The 20,941-nt window shown below is 47.5% G+C and overlaps 1 protein-coding gene across 1 annotated transcript; it reads right to left on the minus strand.

Annotated features, from left to right (window-relative positions):
- Positions 1-1,097: 1,097 nt before the first annotated feature.
- Positions 1,098-2,036, minus strand: LOC147712351 (olfactory receptor 6F1-like). Its single transcript, XM_086919644.1, has one exon. The coding sequence runs from the start codon at positions 2,034-2,036 to the stop codon at positions 1,098-1,100; it is 939 nt and encodes a 312-aa protein (XP_086775770.1).
- Between the last annotated feature and the right edge of the window lie 18,905 nt (positions 2,037-20,941).

Genomic DNA, 20,941 nt, shown 5'->3' on the forward strand with positions numbered 1-20,941 from the left:
GGTAATAGGTCACTGGCTCGCAAAATAAGGTTAGTACATGCCAAAAAGCATTTTACCGCAAATGCAAATGGGCAATGTACGAGCGGTAAAATGCTTCATCCATTTGGCCCATAGTTCTCACAGATACAGAAAACCTCGTATGAGTGTGAAGAAGTTGTTCTTACTCTAGGACTGTGTCCTTGGTGAACAAAAGACTAAGGGCCAGATGTATGTAGCTAGTATTTTGCAATTCCCTAATTGCGAATCCCAAGGATTCGCAATTAAGAAATTCTAAAATGCAATGTATGAAGGTCTATAGTACGCCTTTTGCGATTACTAAGGGGTCGCAAATAACCTAGAAGTAATGAGGTAGAACGCAATTTGCGACCCCCTAGGAATCGCAAAAATCAAGGGGTCGGTGGCCTGCTGAGATCAGCAGACCACCCTGTCCGTGTTTGCTTTTCAATAAAGCAATATTTATTGTTTGTAAAGCAGCCCGTTTTTCTTAAAAGAAAACAAGATGTTTTACAAAACGAAAAATTTAAAGTTTTCTTTTCATTTTTTAAGAGCAGGCATTGATCTGTGGGACCACTGCCTGCTCTTAAAAATAGTTTTACAAACATTCACAAAGGGGAAAGGGTCCCTAAGGGACCCTTTCTCATTTGCAAATGGGTTACCACCTACTTGAAGTAGATGGTAAAATGCAAATGTTTTGCGACCGCAATTGTGGTCACAAAACATTCATACATAGCGATGCAATTCGGTATTAGGAAGGGACGCCCTAAACACGCCCCTTCCTAATACCGAATCGCAAAATTAGATTTCCTGCGTTGGAAAAGCAATTTTTGCGTTTGCAGATGATCAGATTCTGCGAATCTGCCCTTTTGAGAACTCAAAAATGCTTGGTACATCTGCCCCTAAGCCCCCTCTTTTCATATAACACTATCTGTCTATTGAGGTAAATTATGGCTTTCCTCCAGTGTAATTCTTGGCTTCCAGCTGCCTCCAGGAAAAAAAACACGGCATTCTGTAGACTTTCAGGGTAATTCCCAATCATTGACATTTATTGACTGCTGGCACATTCGAGCATTTTCCTTGCCTGCCAACTATTTGAACATTTAGACATTAATCTTCAATCTATCCACAGCCTTCCTCAGGGCTGTCTTCACCTCTTTGTTTCTCAGGCTGTAGATAATGGGGTTTAACACTGGAGTAACAAAAGAGTAACAGATGGATACCAACTTTTCATGTTGGAAATTGGCCCTAGCCCTGGTCCGAACATACATAAATATGACTGCCCCATAATAGATACTGACTACGGTGAGATGGGAGGCGCAGGTGGAGAAGGCCTTTTGCCGCCCCACGCTGGAAGAGATCCTCAGGATGGCAATGATGATGTTGACATAGGACACCAATGTGAAAAGACAGCAGCTCAGGATGACGAACGACGAAGCCACAAAGAAAGTGACTTCTACAGGGAAGATATCTGTACACGAAAGGCTGATAAGAGGAGCAAAGTCACAGTAGAAATGATCAATCTGCCGTGGACCACAGAAGTGCAACTGGGAGATCAAAATGGCTGGCGCAAGAGGAGCCAGGCAGCCACTTGTCCATGTGCCAAGGGCCAGAAAAAGACAGGTCTGCCTGTCCATAATGATAGGATATTGTAGAGGGCTGCAGATGGCCACATAGCGGTCATACGACATGGCTCCCAGCAGGAAGTTCTCTGTGCCTGCCAGGAAAAAGAGGATATAGAACTGCACGATGCAGCTGTTGACTGGGATGGTGCAGTCTTGCATGGCTAGGTCGGAGAGCATCTTGGGTATGAAGGTGGAAGTGAACCAGATCTCAAGGACAGAGAAGTTGCAGATGAAGAAGTACATTGGTTTGTGGAGGCGCCGGTCGAGCTTGACAGCAACAATGATCAGGACATTTGCTGTGATAGTGAAGAAGTAGATAGCCAAGTACAAAATGAAGAGGAAAATTTGTGTTTGCAGAGGACCTGGGAATCCCACAAGGATGAAGTTAATTACGATAGTTCTGTTTTTAAGGTCCATTTCACTTTCTTCTCTTTCACTGTGATATGAAAAGAAAATGAAGAGTTATTTCAGACGTACTACAGGAATTCCCTTTAAGCGGCCTGAGCAGTATATATATATATATATATTTTTTTTTATCTACACTAGAGGTAGTTTTGGTGCAGACTGTGCAATATGCTACCTAGAAGCAGTAATTAGACTTTTTTTTTTATCTAGGGCTTATTTGCTGCAAAAACCTACACACTGGCCAAAAGAGGGGCTGGAGGCTAAGAGACTCACTGTTTTTTGTGTACGGAATTTTTTTGAACTTTTCTCATTGGTCTCACCAAAAAATGGACTTTTCTAACCAGCCTCTGCACTTGATGCCTAGGACACAAATATAGCCTTAGCTGTGTAAGATATCTGCATGCCGTTGATCTACCAACATACTGGGGACAGTGGATACCATTTGCTCTTTGGCCAGATTACATCAAAGTAACAAACATCACGTGAATTTTGACCACACAGTCATACCACCGAATGACATTGTTGATGTAAATTACAGAAACAGTTATCAAAGCTGCTGGGATGAAAAGTCCCCGTGCATGTCACTAGAGGGGATCCCCTTGCCCTATGTTTTTCCTGTGCGGTTTCTTGTTTCTGTGTTTTTTATGTCCCTCATTGAGAGAGTTCACTTATGGGCCTTCATGGTATTTGGACCTAGACTGGCACTCCTAGATCGAGGGGCCACCCAAGGCGTACCCCTGTTTAAATATGTGACTACTTTTCTCTCTAGCCAGGCTTTGGGGATTGGCTGTGGTGGCAAAATGGTCTCTAGTGAAGTGATTGAATTTTTGACCTATCTCCCCCAGGGGGACATGCCTGAAGTCTTCCACTGTTTAAAAGGTTCTGCCAGGGTCCCTTGACTGGACCTCCAGTTCCCCATGCTTATGAAATACACGTGATTAGCGTGTGCGTTGTTGTTGCGTCATGGGTTGAATGCATGGACAGTGTGCCCATTGGAAAGTGTGCACAGTGGAACCCATTTTGGATTCGATAAGTGTGGCGCCCTGTGTTGGAAGGTTGCAGGGCTGCTCAGGTCACTGCTGATGACCTGGGAGTCCACCCTTTGTGCATTTCTCCATCACTCTCTCCCTCGGGTTACACTGAGGGATGCAGTGTCCCGTAGGTGAGGGTTTCATAGCCACATTTTGCTTGGCAAAGCTTAGTCCATTGACTCTGACAATGCACTCCAACCCCATCCCGCTCTTTATGCGTATGCAAGAGTTGAGGCATGCTGTCTGGGCACAGCAGCCAATTTTTACCAGGGCCAGATAAAACAACTCAGGAATGGATCCTATTGTAAATTGCATTGGCATGAGCTAATTGCAGGACAGGTGTCTAGTCAACTTTGACACTGGCTCCAAGTGTCAGTACAACTGAGCCCAGTCAGAACGCTGCACGAGTAGCCTCTACCTGTCTGCCACAGCTCATGTGGTTGAGTGTAGAGACTTCACATAAGTTTCTTTAACCCCTTAAGTGCTGCCTCGGTGCATTGGCCGACGGCAGCACTACCTCTCCAGTGCTGCTCACGACCATTGGACGTCCATTCAGCACTAGTTCCAATGGACAGCTCAGCACTGGGGAGGAATGTTTAATAGCATCTATGAGGTTATCTGTTCCCTTGGAACCCAGCTCACTGACTTGTGTGTGTGCCTCACTAGGTGGATAAGACCCGCGACGGACACCGAATGAGGGCAGCGTTGGGGTCAACTCTTAGTCCATGGTACTATTGTGTTTGGGGTAAGTGAGTTCTCTTAATTTTAGTTTCATCTGGATCGAACACAATGCCTGAATTAAAGGACCACCAGCACTCCTTAATGTTCGAGTCCCATCCTGGCTGGAGGCTTACTGGAGCTTAACACCCTGATGCAAATGGCATTGAAGAAACAAACGTTCATCTTGTCACAACTACATAAGAGATAAACTATGATTTGAAGGCAGGTTTTTGAGTTTCCAAACTCTGTTAAGATATTTATACGCAGGCACTGTGAGAAGGTCAGATATAATTGTCTATATGAGTGATTACACTAATAACCATATAAATAGCACTTACTAATAAGTCTTTATTATAATTGAAGGGCACCATTTTTAGAAACCTTAAATTAAGCAAAATTTGAGAGAAAAAAACAGAAACGTTCAACACTTGCCTTGCTGTTTGCATGCGGCTCCTTGATGTTGGTTTGTAACTCAGTGAGCTACATTCAAACAGGCCCGGACTGGCCATAGCGAGCACCAGGCAATTCCCCGGTGCACCGCACGGGTGGGGACCGGTTTTGGGCCCCTGGGGGGCGTTTTTGTTACAGGGCTGTTTTGCAGCATAGCTGCAAAATCGGCCCTGTAACAAAATCGGCCGAAAACCGGCCTGTTAAGAGCTGGGTGGCCAGCCCTCCCCCAGTGGGGAGGGGGGCCGGCCGAGCACTTTGCCAGGGCCGGTTGTTATTCCCAGTTCGGCCCTGCATTCAAAGGATTATAACATGTGACCTGAGGGTAAAATAAGAATCTCTGCAGCGAAAGCAGCAACCCACTGGTCTGCCTACATAAAGTACAATTATTTGATCTGCATGTTGCACCTTGTGATTTGCAGGAGGTACCTAAAACCTCTATGTCAGTGGTTAGTACCTTTTTCACTTGCGTGTACCCCCACTTAATTATCACTGGTATTCGCAGACCATCACTGACTCAGTAATGTAATACGGAGAACTCCACTGAGTCATTAATGGAAGCCAGCGATTACGGCTTAAACTATTTTTATGCTTTTAACATGAAGACACCAAAATTCAGAAACCTGCGATCATAAAACAAATACACAAATGAAGGAATATTTCATTTAATTCACAACCAAATGTAAAAGAAAATTCACATTTTTCATTAAATAGGAAGGTTGGGGTTTTTCTTTTTTTTTTATTTCAAAATATTTCATTGAAAATAAATTTTACATATACAAAAACAAACAGTTTGTCTTATTTCTTGGCAGTTTCGACAAATGGGTACTGTTGGCTTAGTGGAGCCCGAGAGAGAAGAAAAGAAGAGAGAAGAAGAGGAGGGGGGGTTGTGCTTACTGCCTCAGGTGGGCGTCACGGGCTTCCCACATGTCTTCAGAGGCAGTATGGTTCGCCGCCTGGTGTTTAGGGGTGATGTTGTCTGCCCCCCCGTAGGAATGTTACACAGTTGAACCAGCGTTTGAAGGTGGCTTTGCTCGTGTTTTTCCAGTACCCCAGGATCGTTTTAACGGCTGCCGTAAGCAGAACATCGACTAGTTCGCGTTTTTCTTTGGATTCAAGCTGGGGTGCTAGGAAGGCTGTGGCTATACCTTCTAGGCCACGTTGTATCTGGCAGCCTGTGATCGTGTCTATGAGGGTGTAGACTTTGTTCCAGAATGCTTTGACTTTGGTACAGTCGTATAGCATGTGAGCTAGGTCTCCCCTTGCTTTATGGCAATTCCAGCAGGTGCCGCTTTCGCTCGCCCCCACTGTTTGTAGCTTCGCTGGTGTCCAGTGTAGCCTGTGTAATATCCAGTATTTTGTTTGTGCTAGTTGTGGGGTTACTTTGTTTTTGGACGCCGATGTCCATAGTCTAACCCTCTCATCTTCGTTTAGTGGTCTCTGTATTGTCTCTTCCCAGAAAGCTATTGTTTTGTTGTTTAGAGTGGTGGTGCGTGGTGTGATTAGTTTGTAAATCTGCGCTGTTTGGTGGCCTGTCTTGTTTAAATTCTGTGAGTACTGTATGATGGTGGGTTTGTGTTTCGCGAGGTTTGCTTTGGTGATGGGTGCTTTGATTCTTAGGAATTCATAGAATTCCTTGTTTGGTAGTTTGTGCATCTGCTGCAGTGCTTTGTAAGTGAGTGGGTTGCTTCCTGCCTCTAGTTGTGCCGGCACCGTGATGCCTCTGCTGTACCACTCTTTGTTGTCTAGAGTCTTCCCTTTGTATGTTACTTTGGGGTTGTGCCATATTGACTCCCATTTGGAACCTCTGATGCTGACTTCTAGTTCTCTGTCTAATCTCAGTAGCGCCGTTTTTGTGTTCCAGAGTATCGCATATTTAACTTCTGGGTGCCTGTTAGCCGTTAGTGCCATGATCGGGTCAGACCCCCCCAGGATACCCCTTTCCAGGTCTAGCCAGACCAGCACGTACTCTGGTGTAGGGGCAATCCAGTGTATACCCTGTTTGGCAAGGCATGCCATTTGGAAGGCCTTGTAGTTCGTGAGGTTCAGTCCTCCTTGTTCTTTTTTTAGTCTGCGCTTTGCTAAGCTGATTCTTGGCTCCCCCCCCCCCATAGGAACGTGTTGATTGCTTTATCTATATGTTTGTGGAAATCTGTGGTTAGGGTGAGTGGCAACATGCTCAGCAAGTAGTTTAGCATTGATGTGACCATCATCTTGATTGTCTAGATTCTGCCCCACCAGCTAATGAATTTGGAGCCCCATGTCTCTAGCTTGGTCCTGATCTTTTGCAGCATTGCCTCCTCGTTGTGGTCTAAGGTGGACCTAAGGTCCCTCCCGAAGAGGAGGCCTAGATATTTCAGGGGTTTTGTTTGCCACGCCAGTCCGGACGTCCCTACGACTGTCCTAGTGGTGTGGCAGTTCATAAGTTTGCATTCAGATTTGTCCCTGTTGAGTTTATATCCTGAGACATGTGCGTACTCCTCGATTGTTTGTAACAGGGCTTCTATTGACTCTTCTGGGTTACTGGTGGTGATCAGGATGTTGTCCGCGTACGCCGACAGTTTGAAGGCTTTCCCCTCTACTTGCACTCCAGTTATACACGGGCTAATCCTAATCATGTGGAGGAGAGGCTCTAGTGCTAGTAGGAATAGTCCCGGTGACAGTGGACATCCCTGCCTTGTCCCTCTGCCTAGGGTGAATGTTTCTGACGTGGATGCATTGACCACCACTCGTGCACGGGGGTTTTTGTATAGAGACATGATCATGCCTCTATATTTCTCCCCTAGCCCGAACTTGCACATACATTGGTCTAGGAATGGCCACGAGACTCTATCGAAGGCCTTTTCTGCGTCAAGCGCGATCATAACAGCCTTCTCCATGCTATTTGCGATGCGGTTTATTAAGTGACAGAGTAGTCTGGTGTTGTCTTGTGAGAGTCTGTTTTTTAGGTAGCCCACTTGCGTTTTGTGTATGAGATGGGGAAGATATGTATTTAGCCTTGCGGCCATTACTTTGGCGTAGATTTTACAGTCAATATTTATTAATGAGATTGGCCCGTAGTTTTGCAGGAACTGAGGGTCCTTCCCCTCTTTGGGGATGACAATAATGTTTGCCTCCACCATTGAGTTGGTCATGCTGCCCCTCTCCGCGCATGTCTGGAAGACTCTGACCATTGTATCTTTTAGCAGTGGTTGGAACTGTTTATAGACTGTTGCCGTGAAACCGTCTGGCCCTGGGGCTTTGTTTGCTTTCAGCGAGTCTATTGCCATACCTACTTCTGTTCTGGTTATGTTTTGCTCTAGCGCCTCTCTCTGTTCGTTGCTGAGTTTGGGCAGGTCTAGTTTATCTAGCAAGCTTGTCCCCCCCCCCCCCCCCCCCCCCCCCCCCCCGTCCGCACCTAGCGATGTATCGGCTGTGTACAGTTCCTTGTAGAAACCTCTGAACGTTTCAAGAATTTGCTTGTTTACCGTGTGCGTTTTGTTGTTTTTGTCAGTAATTGCTGCGACTGAGTGCTGCCTTTGTTTTGCTTTTAGGTACCCTGCTAGCGCCCTTCCTGCTTTGTTTGCTGAGCATAAGTTTATGGATTTGTATTCGTTAATCCATGTGGAGGCCCTCTCACTTAGTATCCTGTTCAGTTCGTACTTCTTCTTTGTGAGTGTTGTTAGTGTGTTCCTGTCTGACAGATTAGCAGTGTGGTTTCTTTCTAGTTCTTTTATCTGCCCCTCCAGTTCTCTGATTTTCTTGTTCCTGCCTCTGTTCATCCTTGCCTTGATGTTCAGGAGTTTCCCTCTTATTGTGGCTTTGAGTGCCTCCCACAATGTTGTGACTTCGGTGTCTTTTGTGTCATTAAATGTAAGGTATTCTCTAATTGCCTCTTCTATTTCGGTGACGTTTGTGGGGTTTTCTAGTATGTCGCTGTTGAGGCGCCATCTCCGGCTTGGTGTTTCATTGTGTTTCCCGCTTATGGAGAGGGAGATGTGAGCATGATCTGAAATTGTTATGGGGCCTATTTCCGTTGTATCCGTCAGGTGTGTGTGTGTGTCAGACATGAGTATATAATCTATTCTGCTGTATGAGTTGTGTGAGTTCGAATAGAATGTGTATTCTCTGGCGCTGGGGTGTTGAAGTCTCCACGGGTCTGATAGTGCTAGTTTGGTGCATACGTTTTTGAGTGTGTTCTGTTCTTGCGTGGCATGGCTTGGTCTGTGTGGGTGTCTGTCTGTGGCGTTGTCCATCGCTTGGTTCATATCTCCAGCTGTGATTAGCAGTTCCCCCAATGGAATGTTGCTGAGCTCGCTTTCTACCTCTTCCCAGAATTTTCTGTCTGTTGCGTTCGGCCCATATATGTTTGCTATGTGCATGGTCTCCTCCCCCCTTTTGATGCATGTGAGTAGTCTTCTGCCGTTTGTGTCAGCTTGGTGGTCGTGGACCCTGAACTTTGCTTTCTTTCTAATAATAGTGATCACTTCCCCCCTCTTATTCACGGCTGGTGAGCAAACTACTTCGCTTATCCAGTTTGCCTTGAGCCTGTTTGCGTCCCTTATGGAGACTCTGGTCTCTTGGAGGACGTATATGTCTGCTTTTAACTTATTTAAGTATTCTAATGTCTTCCGTCGCTTGACGGGGTGGTTGAGGCCTTTGACATTCAGGGATACGATCTTGATGTCTGCGGCTATCCGTGCTAGGCCCTGGGTGTCGGGTATGGTCATGGTACAGTGGTTATATCGCTGCTTCCTGAGCTGATGTCTAGGTTGGTGCCTTGTTCCAGTTGTGGGACCACGGGTACTGCCTCCCACCTTGAGTATTCAAGCCCCCCCGGGGTGTGACTAGGACTGGGGATGTGTGCAAGGACAGAAAAAAGAAGGAAAAAGAGAGTAAGTAACTCCACCAGGATGTGATTGTCTGTGCTTCATGGCCTCCCCCCGGCCCTCTCCCCCCCTCCCCCCCAACCCCGTCCCCCCTGTCAATGTACTGTAAACATGCGACAGCAACGGTTCTCCGCCCCCCGCCGCCCCCCGGGTATATCAAGCTCCCCCCTCCCCCTTTCGTGCTGTGCATTTGCTAAAAGGATATTCTTTGCAGATCACTGGGGCCTTCCCATCAGTGATCACTTCCTTAGAGTTGCATAATACTGTATGTAGTAGTCTTAGTACAGAGACAAAAGGATAGTAGGGTAGTTCAGAGTACATCGCTCGTTGAGGTTGATGGGTTGTTAGTTCTGCAGGTCATGAGGTAAGTGTCAGTTTCGTGATTGTCTGCAGCACCTCTGTGCTTGGCATACTGAGGTGGCCGTATTGAGGTAACCGTTGTTCGGGTATTTGGGCTAGTGTCCGAGTCTCTCATCGACCACCTGCTTCCGCATTTTCCCCGGTTTCTGAGCCATCCAATGATGCCCTTCTTTTTGCAGTTCCTGGGCTGTTTTGTTCCATCTCCTCCGGCTCCGGTTCCTGGAGGTATCTGCGTAGCTCGGCCGGGTCGTCGAAAGTGCGCGTGCCTCTTCTATCAGTTATCTTCATTTTCGCTGGCCCTGCAAAGCTACACGTGATCCTGGCCTTCTTCAGTGTGTCTCTCAGTGCCAGGAAACCTTTCCTGGTTTCTACCGTACTCTTCGAGAAGTCTTGGGTGATAATTATTTCTTGGCCATTCCATTTGAGTGTTTGGCTTTTCCGCGCAAAAGCGAAAATGGTGTTGGTATGATTTGCTCTCAGGGGCTTGCAGATGATTGTTCTTGGTCCCTTCATGTGCTGTTGCTTCATGGCCGGTACTCTATATGATTTATCTATATCGAAGGCTCCTTCGAAATGGAGGCCTGTCAGTTTAGGGATTAGGGTTTCAAGTAATGCTGCGCATGACCCTGCCGCCTCTTCCTCATCTTCTGGCACCCCCAGGATCCTGATGTTCCCCCTTCTGTTTCTGTCTTCCTGTTCCGCGAGCAGTCTCTGCATGTCACTCGATATCTTGGAGATATAGCGTACGTCTCTGTCTGTGGTGACTGCTTTGTCTTCTATGTCGCTTATTCTTCTCTCCGCCTCTCCTACTCTGCTGGCGATCCTGTTCTGGTCTGCACGTATTGCAGTGAGCTCTAGCTGGACGTTGTTCATAGAGGTCTCGGCGGCCTTCGCCCGGTCATTGGCTTCCGTTATCTTTTTGACAAGCATGTCCATTGCTGCACCAGTGTTGTGGTTGTTCTTCATTTTGATTGGCGAGTCAACCAGGTCTTTCCTTATTTTGTTGTTGTCGCTGACCACTTTGTCTTCTCTGCCGGACATCTAATCAAAACCTCTTCTTTCCAGGTAGATGGACAGCCTGTCCTTCTTTTGCTGGTCTACCTGCTGGATTCCTTGTTGTGGGCTGTTGTTTGTAGTGCTTATATCTTTGTCTTTTGTGGTGCCCCCAAAGGTAAACTTGCTGGGCCACCTAACTGTCCTTGTTCTTGTTTTTCCGGACGCCAGGGCTTCTGCGGCTGGGTTGGGTGGCAGTGTGGCTGATGTGTCTGGCGACCTGCTTGTGCGTCTTGGGATCGGCTGTGTATACGCCGCTACCAGGTGTTTGTCGGTGTCTTGCACCGCGCTGGTTTTGACTTGTTTCTTTGTTGCTTTTTTTTTCTTGGCGCTTGGTGCTCGTTCACCTCAACCTGTTCGTTATTGCGCCGCTCCTATTGCCCCTTGTCTTCAGTTTCTCAGGTGCGGGTACACTCTCTTTCAGGGTCTGGTATTAGTTGGTTCACCCACCGGGGGAATGGCCCTGCGAGCCTGCGTTTTGTTCCGTATCACTTTGTGGCCTTCTGTTCGCTCCTTCTGCCGTCCCTCTGAGCGTTTGTTTGCCCCACTTAAGATGGCCGCCGTACTTGTCCAGTTGTTATTAGGTGCCGGGGTTTTGAGCGTCCTTCGGCCGGTGTTAGCCACTGAGCACTTAGTACGGCAAAACCGCAAAACTGCCCCTTGTTTGCTTTGCTTTCTGTCCTTTTGACCCCTTGTCGGTACGTGCAGCCGTACGCCCTCCTTAAGATGGCCGCCACCTTTTGCTCTTTGAACTACGGTGTGTGGCTGTTAGTCTTTAAGTTGTTTGAGTTCTTTGAGTTCTTTCTGGGTCTGGGTCTGATGATCGCCAATTGCCGATTGCCGATGCTCCCACGCGGGGGCTTGGCCCTGCGAGCCTGCGCGCTTTGTTTGCCTCGCTTCCTGACGCTGCTGCCTTTGTTGTAGTTCAGCTGTTAAGATGGCTGCCCTAGGCTGATAAGATTCGGTTTCGCTTTCTCCTGTATCGGAGCTTTCAATGCTTGCCTGCGGGGGATGTTGCTTTCCGCGATCTCTGCCGCCTTTACCCTTACCTCCGCTCTTGTTTCCAGCGTTCTGAGGATTCCGGGCACGTCTGGTGTTAGTGTCAGTGTCGCGGTAACTGCCCTCTCTCCTTCAACCCCTGTCAGAGCTCCCACATCTTGGTCCGCCTCCTTTCTTCGTTATTTACATACACTTTATAAAACTGCTATTATTATTTAAGTTTCTATGCAGTTGTAGACCCCGATGAGTATTCGTTCCAGGCCCCCAGGAGTACCCGAACCACAGGTTAAGAATCTATGCTCTATGCTATTTTATGATGAGCAGAAGAACCGGTAACTAGACTACACACTGCTTTCTCCAGCAAGTGCATTGACCATCTAGTATTGTAACGTCAATTAATCTCCATTGAATTAATTTTGCAGCTGTTTGAAGTCCTTTTTTCGAGGTTCTTATTTCTCATAGGGAGAAAAGCCTGCTCTGCCTTTCTTCAGATGGATTTTATTGCTGTGCTTGTGGTAAAGTGTCACTGGCAGTCGGATGTCACTCAAGTACACTGCAATCATGGAAATGTCACGCATTAGCAATCGAAAAAGATGGCAGCTCTGCGGGAGGTATAATAAACACTTTATAGTGTGCTGAATAGTGCGAACAAGTAAGGGATGCAGGGCCATATGTATCAAGCAAAATTGCATTCGCAAACGCCGAAATGCTGCGAATTTCGGCGTTTACGAATGCAATTTTGCCTAATGGTATGTATTAAGCGATTGCATTTAAGGAATCGCAAATTTTGTGATTCCTTAAATGCAATGTAAGAAGCACCAAAAAAGTGCAATTTGGCCTTAAGGAATCGCAAATTACCACCAACTTCAAGTAGGTGGTAATTTGCGATTTCTTTGAAAAATTCACTTTTTTGCATTTTTAGGTCTCGACCTCTGCCAATGCGCTTGCGCATTCCAGATTTCGAGATCTATAGGAGTTGAAACAAACTCTTTGAACAAGCGCGGATTACGTGCAGTTCATGTGATGCGCGTGCACGTCAAACCCATCAGCCTCGCACCAGACTTCAATGGAATGCCTCGTTCCCTCCCACTCGCTCGGTCCCCCCCACTCGCTCGCTCCCCTGCCCCATCACACAACCATTACACCATTTGTGCCTCGCATTCCCCCCACCAGACTACAAAGGAATGCCTCCCGATCACCCGCCCCCTGACTCACCAGATGCTTCCGAAGGTAAGAGTTTTTTAGGTCTCGCGACCTATCGATGCGCGCAAGCGCATCGAGCGTAGCGAGAATTCATGTGGCGAAAACATCTTCAAACCAAAGGGCTTTCAGCCCCGCGGTTTTCATGCAGTGCCCGTGTACATGCACGCGCATCGCATGCAAGCCCAGCCCAGTCCTCCCCTCATTCACGCCCACCCACCAGGCTCTCCCGCCCCCATCAGGCTTCTCTCCCAATCCGCCTGCCTCCCCTCGCGCATTCACGCCTCCCACCAGGCTTTCCCGCCCCCATCCGGCGTTCACGCCTCCCACCAGGCTTTCCCGCCCCCATCCGGCTTCCCTCGTAATCTGCCTGCCTCCCCTCGCTCGCATTCCCGCACCAGGCTCTCCCGAAACATTACTTTTTTCACTGCTGGCCGGCCCATCTAGTTTTGCACGGCTTTCGTTTTCCGCTTGTCTGTTTAATTTGGTTTCGTTCTACCCTCTCCTCACAGCTCGCTCTCCTTCCCCCTGCTATCTTAGGCTCCCCTGGTCCTGGGGCAGCCCCTCTCCCCTGCCTTTGGAATCTCATTCTTGTGCGATCTGTTCAGTTTCTGTGGACGTCCATGGATGAGGATGTATCCCGAGTAAGTGGGTTACATTCGTTTTGATAGGGACACGTGTTGGGGGAAGAAAGTATTAATCTGGAAGTTTGCTTTTACTTCTTGTTCAGCCCGTCCCGTCCTCCTGCTTGCGTTTCAAGGTCTTCTCTGTGCGCCACCATTGTCCAAGTTAACTTTGCTCCCGCCCCCTCCCGTTGTCTGAGTTCACCACCTCCCTTGCCCCCCCTCCTCGCCATTTTCAGGGTGTGTGGTGTTATATATGATGTGGAGCCCTACAACAATACTGCATGCTGCACCCGCACCAGGGCAGTAAGCACACCGACTTTCATTGCCCATCGGCTTCCATACACCTCACTCTTCCAAAGAAAATCATCTTTGATCGGCACAAACTGTTAGGAAGCTTCAGTAATGTGTTTAATTTAAGTTGTAGATTATTATTATAACAACGTTTTCTTCATTGTTTATGGTCTTTTATTGAAGTGAAACCACGTTATAAATGAAAGATGGCTGAAATGCAGCGTGAATTTGAAACGTCTAAGATTAATCCCGGCATCCCTGCTTCACTAATGTGTGTGATCCTGGGCAAAATCTTTTTCACCAAGCCGCCTTTGTGTACATCACATATGACAGAACCTTTGAATGTGTGAGTTCGGGGTGTGCGCTGTTCAAAAACCTCTCTTATGTTTGATTTTAATATTTTAAAATGTAAAATCTATAATAAATAACTAGGCCTTTTATAGTGTTCACGTGTCTCTTCTTTAAGCAACTTCTGGGCCAGGTCTCCTTCCCCTCCAGTCCACTCCACCTCAGTCTCTCCTTTCACGTATCCTAAGACCACCTCCTCTGTTTTTTTCCTAAAACCCCAGCGTGCGCTCGGCCTCATGCCAGCATTTCTCCTCCCCTAATTATTCACTTGTCGGCCGGCCAGCACATCAAAGGCTGCTGCTCTCCGTGCGTCTCTCACCCGTCCTTCCTTGTAATTATTTACATGACTTTAGTTTAACAGTTCTTCTTCCTCATCTCTGGTACACGCAGTTGAGTTTCATTGACCTTTTTTCCTCTTAAACATTAGTATAGCGAGAACAATCCCAGTGATTTTCAAAATGTGGGCTCTTAATGTTTTGTTCTCGTCAAAATCCCAATGTGTTTTTAGCTTTGACTGATCTTACAGTTGCTTGTTTTAGCTATAAAGCCAATAAAATGGGCTATCGTGGTAATAATTCCTGTTCTTTACATTATGTCACGGTTTTGGATTTGAGGTTTTCTACAGTGTGGTCCGTCGCATCTAGATGCCAGAACACTTAGTTTACACAGTTGTTTAACAAAAAAGTATAAGCAAAGTAGCCTTTTATAGTGTTCACGTGTCTCTTCTTTAAGCAACTTCCGGGCCAGGTCTCCTTCCCCTCCAGTCCACTCCACCTCAGTCTCTCCTTTCACGTATCCTAAGACCACCTCCTCTGTTTTTTTCCTAAAACCCCAGCGTGCGCTCGGCCTCATGCCAGCATTTCTCCTCCCCTAATTATTCACTTGTCGGCCGGCCAGCACATCAAAGGCTGCTGCTCTCCGTGCGTCTCTCACCCGTCCTTCTTGTAATTATTTACATGACTTTAGTTTAACAGTTCTTCTTCCTCATCTCTGGTACACGCAGTTGAGTTTCATTGACCTTTTTTCCTCTTAAACATTAGTATAGCGAGAACAATCCCAGTGATTTTCAAAATGTGGGCACTTAATGTTTTGTTCTCGTCAAAATCCCAATGTGTTTTTAGCTTTGACTGATCTTACAGTTGCTTGTTTTAGCTATAAAGCCAATAAAATGGGCTATCGTGGTAATAATTCCTGTTCTTTACATTATGCCACGGTTTTGGATTTGAGGTTTTCTACAGTGTGGTCCGTCGCATCTAGATGCCAGAACACTTAGTTTACACAGTTGTTTAACAAAAAAGTATAAGCAAAGTATAAAATCAGAGCCACACCAGTTATATTTACATTAAATTAATATTCTAGAACCCAGTTTATTGAATTTGGTGTATACCTTCATGTTTTAGTGAAGGAGGAAAGTGTTTTTTAAAGGTCTCGTGCTTTTCTTCCAATAGTTAATTAGTTTTTGTTTGATCTTGGGTTATATAATCAAGAACATTTCAGGAGTTAGATTATCCCTTTCAATGAAGGCAGCACACGCAACGCCACTCACACACTCAACGCCACTCACACACGCAACGCCACTCACACACGCAACGCCACTCACACACGCAACGCCATTCACACACGCAACGCCACTCACACACACGCAAGCCCACTCTCACACACGCAAGCCCACTCTCACACACGCAATGCCACTCACACACGCAATGCCACTCACACACGCAACGCCACTCACACACGCAACGCCACTCACACATGCAACGCCACTCACACATGCAACGCCACTCACACATGCAACGCCACTCACACATGCAACGCCACTCACACATGCAACGCCACTCATCCACGCAACGCCACTCACACACGCAACGCCACTCACCCACGCAACGCCACTCACACACGCAACGCCACTCACCCACGCAACGCCACTCACCCACGCAACGCCACTCACCCACGCAACGCCACTCACACATGCAACGCCACTCACACATGCAACACCACTCATCCACGCAACACCACTCATCCACGCAGCGCCACTCACACACACAACGCCACTCACACACGCAACGCCACTCACACATGCAACGCCACTCACACATGCAACGCCACTCACACATGCAACGCCACACACACATGCAATGTCACACACACATGCAACGCCACGCACCCACGCAACACCACTCATCCACGCAACGCCACTCATCCACGCAACGCCACTCACACATGCAACGCCACTCACACATGCAACGCCACTCACACATGCAACGCCACTCACACATGCAACGCCACTCACACATGCAACGCCACTCACACATGCAATGCCACTCACACATGCAACGCCACTCACACATGCAACGCCACTCACACATGCAACGCTACTCACACATGCAACGCCACTCACACATGCAATGCCACTCACACACGCAACGCCACTCACACACGCAACGCCACTCACCCACGCAACGCCACTCACCCACGCAATGCCACTCACCCACGCAACGCCACTCACCCACGCAACCTCACTCACCCACGCAACCTCACTCACCCACGCAACGCCACTCACTCACGCAAATACACTCACACCCACGCAGTGCCACTTTTACCCACACAGCACCACTTTCAGACACACAACGCCACTCACACCCACGCAAGCCCACTCTCACACACGCAACGCCACACTCACCCATGCAATGCCACTCACCCATGCAATGCCACTCACACACGCAACGCCACTCACACACGCAACGCACCCACGCAACGCCACTCACCCACGCAACGCCACTCACCCACGCAACGCCACTCACCCACTCAACAACAATCACACACGCAACGCCACTCACCCACGCAACGCCACTCACTCAAAGGCACTCACACCCACGCAGTGCCACTTTCACCCACACTGTGCAGTGCACAATAGGTCTCGCAGTAGGAAAGTTGGAGCTATTGGTTTTGTAAATGACAAAGCCCTTTATGTTTTTAAAATGAAAACAAAAATAAAAGGCATTGCTATTTGCAATTGTAATAGCTCCAACTTTCCTACTGCGAGACCTATTGGCAACGCCAGTGCTTGTTTTGTTTACCTTTCAATGTAAAATACGCTTCACAGTTAACCTTAACCCCATCAGCCCTTTCGCAACACTTGAGCCCGGTCCCTCCCTAATCCCGAGTTAACCTGTTTAGCACCATCTTGTTCTGAAGAGTTGCTGAATTTGGTTTCTGGAGTAGCGCTTTTTGTTGCGAGTGATGGATGCTTGGAAGGTTGCGTTTCATGTTCGGCGTCCACTCCTCGCGCACCTCAGTGGAAATTTCATTATAGCATCGTATCCAGCTACTGTGCATTTCACACAATCCTTTTACGAGCATTGTGTGCGCTTTTTTTGCTAACGTTCGTTTTTAATCAACCTTGTATATTTCCTCACTGCTGAGCCGCACTTCTACAATTCCTCATGTTACCTCATTGTTTTACGACGCATGCAAGCTTAATCTGCAGCCATAATGAACTCATCATACATTTTATGTGTAAATGAATGTTCTCGTGTCACCAGAGCGCATAAACATTCATTCTTGCGAATTGTTATTTGCGAAATGTCATTTGCAGTTTACTCTACGTAATACTCAGTCACATTCCTCATGGGCTCTGCTTAACTGACAGCAATTTAGGCTTCGGCTACATTATCTGCGAGGCTTTTATTTACTACAAGCAACCTTTTATGCCTCCTCACGGCCGAGCCGCACTTCAAAGGCAGCTCGATTTACTTCTCCGAACAACGCAGGGCTCCCCTGCTGTGTCCATTAACTTACCTAGTCAAGCGAGAACAGCATTTAGCGGATGTCCGCCGAACGTAGCATGTGCACGTTTCTGGCCTCGAAGCGGGTACTTAACCTGAACACGCTTGGTGTTCCGTTTGCAAGCCTGCTTGGTGGTGTATCTGAATCTGTAGGGTAGATTTTGTTATTTCTTTTGGTTTGTATTGCATTAATCTTGCTGCTCTATGCTGGTGGAATTGCTGGTGTTGCACCCCTCAACGCCACAGCACCACTCAATGCCACAGCACCACTCAATGCCACAACACCACTCAACGCCACAGTACCACTCAGCGCACAGCATCCCTCAACGCCACAGCATCACTTAATGCCACAGCATTACTCAATGCCACAGCATCACTCAATGCCACAGCATCTCTCAATGCCACAGCATCACTCAGCACCACTCAATGCCACAGCACCATTCAATGCCACAGCACCACTCAACACCACAGCACCACTGAATGCCACAGCATCACTCAGCGCAACAGAATCACTCAGCACCACTGAATGCCACAGCACCCCTCAACACCACAGCACCCCTCAATGCCACAGCACCACTCAACACCACAGCACCACTCAATGCTACAGCACCACTCAATGCCACAACACCACTCAATGCCACAGCACCACTCAGCGCACAGCATCCCTCAACGCCACAGCATCACTCAACGCCACAGCATTACTCAACGCCACACCATCACTCAATGCCACAGCATCTCTCAACGCCACAGCATCACTCAGCACCACTCAACGCCACAGCACCACTCAATGCCACAGCACCACTCAACGCCACAGCACCACTCAATGCCACAGCATCACTCAGCACCACAGAATCAGTCAGCACCACTGAATGCCACAACACCCCTCAACACCACAGCACCCCTCAACGCCACAGCACCACTCAACACCACAGCACCACTCAATGCCACAGCAACACTCAATGCCACAACACCACTCAATGCCACAGCACCACTCAGCGCACAGCATCCCTCAACGCCACAGCATCACTCAACACCACAGCATTATTCAACGCCACACCATCACTCAATGCCACAGCATCTCTCAACGCCACAGCATCACTCAGCACCACTCAATGCACAGCACCACTCAATGCCACAGCACCACTCAACGCCACAGCACCACTCAACACCACAGCACCACCCAACACCACAGCACCACTCAACACCACAGCATCACTCAGCGCCACAGACTCACTTTGCACCACTGAATGCCACAGCACCCCTCAATGGCACAGCACCCCTCAACGGCACAGCACCACTCAATGCCACAGCACCATTCAATGCCACAGCACCACTCAGCACACAGCATCACTCAACGCCACAGCATTACTCAATGCCTCAGCATCTCTCAATGCCACAGCATCACTCAGCACCACTCAACACCACAGCACCACTCAACGCCACAGCACCACTCAATGCCACAGCACCACTCAACACCACAGCACCACTCAACTCCACAGGACCACTCAACGCCACAGCACCACTCAATGCCACAGCATCACTCAGTGCCACAGAACCACTCAGCACCACTGAATGCCACAGCACCCCTCAACGCCACAGCACCCCGCAACACCACAGCACCCCTCAATGTCACAGCACCACTCAATGTCACAGCACCACTCAAAGCCACAGCACCACTCAGCACACAGCATCCCTCAACGCCACAGCATCACTCAACGTCACAGCATAACTCAAGGTCACAGCATTACTCAAGGCCACAGCATCACTCAATGCCACAGCATCACTCAATGCCACAGCAGCACTCAACGCCACAGCATCACTCAGCACTATTCAACGCCACAGCACCACTGAACGCCACAGCATCATTCAGCACCACTGAAGGTCACAGCATTACTCAGCACCACGGAAGGTCACAGCATCACTCAGCACCACTGAAAGCCACAGCATCACTCAGCACCACTGAACGCTACAGCATCACTCTGTGCAACCATTTAACAACAACTGGTTCTAATATGTACTCTCAATGTTTCAAGCTTTATTACAAATGTCACAAAAATATGTTAATATTTCACTGCTGTTCCTGGATTTTCATCACAATAAAATACAATGAACATAATCTTCCCAAAAGTTATTTACAAAAATGTAAACTATTGCCATTATAAATTGCAATAACTTTTATTTAAGTAATAATTATTTAAAAATAAAATAAAAGCCATTGTTATTTGTAACATTAATACATCTAAGTCAATAGTCAATTAATACATCTAAGTCAATGTGTTGTATTGTAAGGCAATACAACACATATTGCATTACAAATGCTATAGGTGTCACGTTTGCGAAAGTTCAAAATATTGGCATTGTAAATGACAAAGCTATTAATTACACTATTTTCAAAACCAACACATAAATAAAATATTTGTCATTTACTATACCAATAGATCAAACTTTCCTAATGCGAGACCTATTGCATTGCAAATGCTTGTTCAAAGTGCAATGTGAAGCACATACATGCCCTCAGGGCATGTATGTGCGCCACATGTGCACCCATGCTTATTTCAGGGGTGCATCAGGGTGTCCTTTTGACACCCCTGCACCCTTGAAATTATTCTCAATTTGCGATTCTCAAATTGCGAATCGCAAATTGAGAATAACTTCCCATTCATTCCTATGGGCCTCCTGGCCCATAGAAATGAATGGGAAAGTATTCCTTAATTGTGATACAGCTGTGCTCTCGCAACTACAATAAGGTGTCACAAAATTAAGTACAATAACAAGTATGATCAAATGAACAGAAGCAGAATCTTTAGTGTGTTTCTTGTCCCAGCAAGGAGATGATTTATTGCATCCAGACTTGAGGAATGTCACAATATGCCGACACATGTTTCGTCGTGTGCCGTTGAGTCAACACGACTCTTCAGGCTAGACGGCCGCCGGGAACCAAAGGAGGAGGGATACCAAACTACGGCACGCCGCTTACTAAGAAAACGAACACGTTTCCTGATGCTTTTCGAATGATGGATCCCCTCCCGGTCACTGCCTGAAACACACTCGTTTCCAGCGCTAGAATTTTTGGGAGATTTTGATACACCCGATAGGGCGGAGTATAGCGGATAGAACAGAATCTGACTCCACTGCCTGAAACACACCCGTTTCCAGCGCTATATTTTTGGAGACTCTGAGACACCCAAC

The sequence above is a fragment of the Lissotriton vulgaris genome, chromosome 5 (assembly GCF_964263255.1).
Source record: "Lissotriton vulgaris chromosome 5, aLisVul1.2, whole genome shotgun sequence".
NCBI classification, from domain to species: Eukaryota; Metazoa; Chordata; class Amphibia; order Caudata; family Salamandridae; genus Lissotriton; species Lissotriton vulgaris.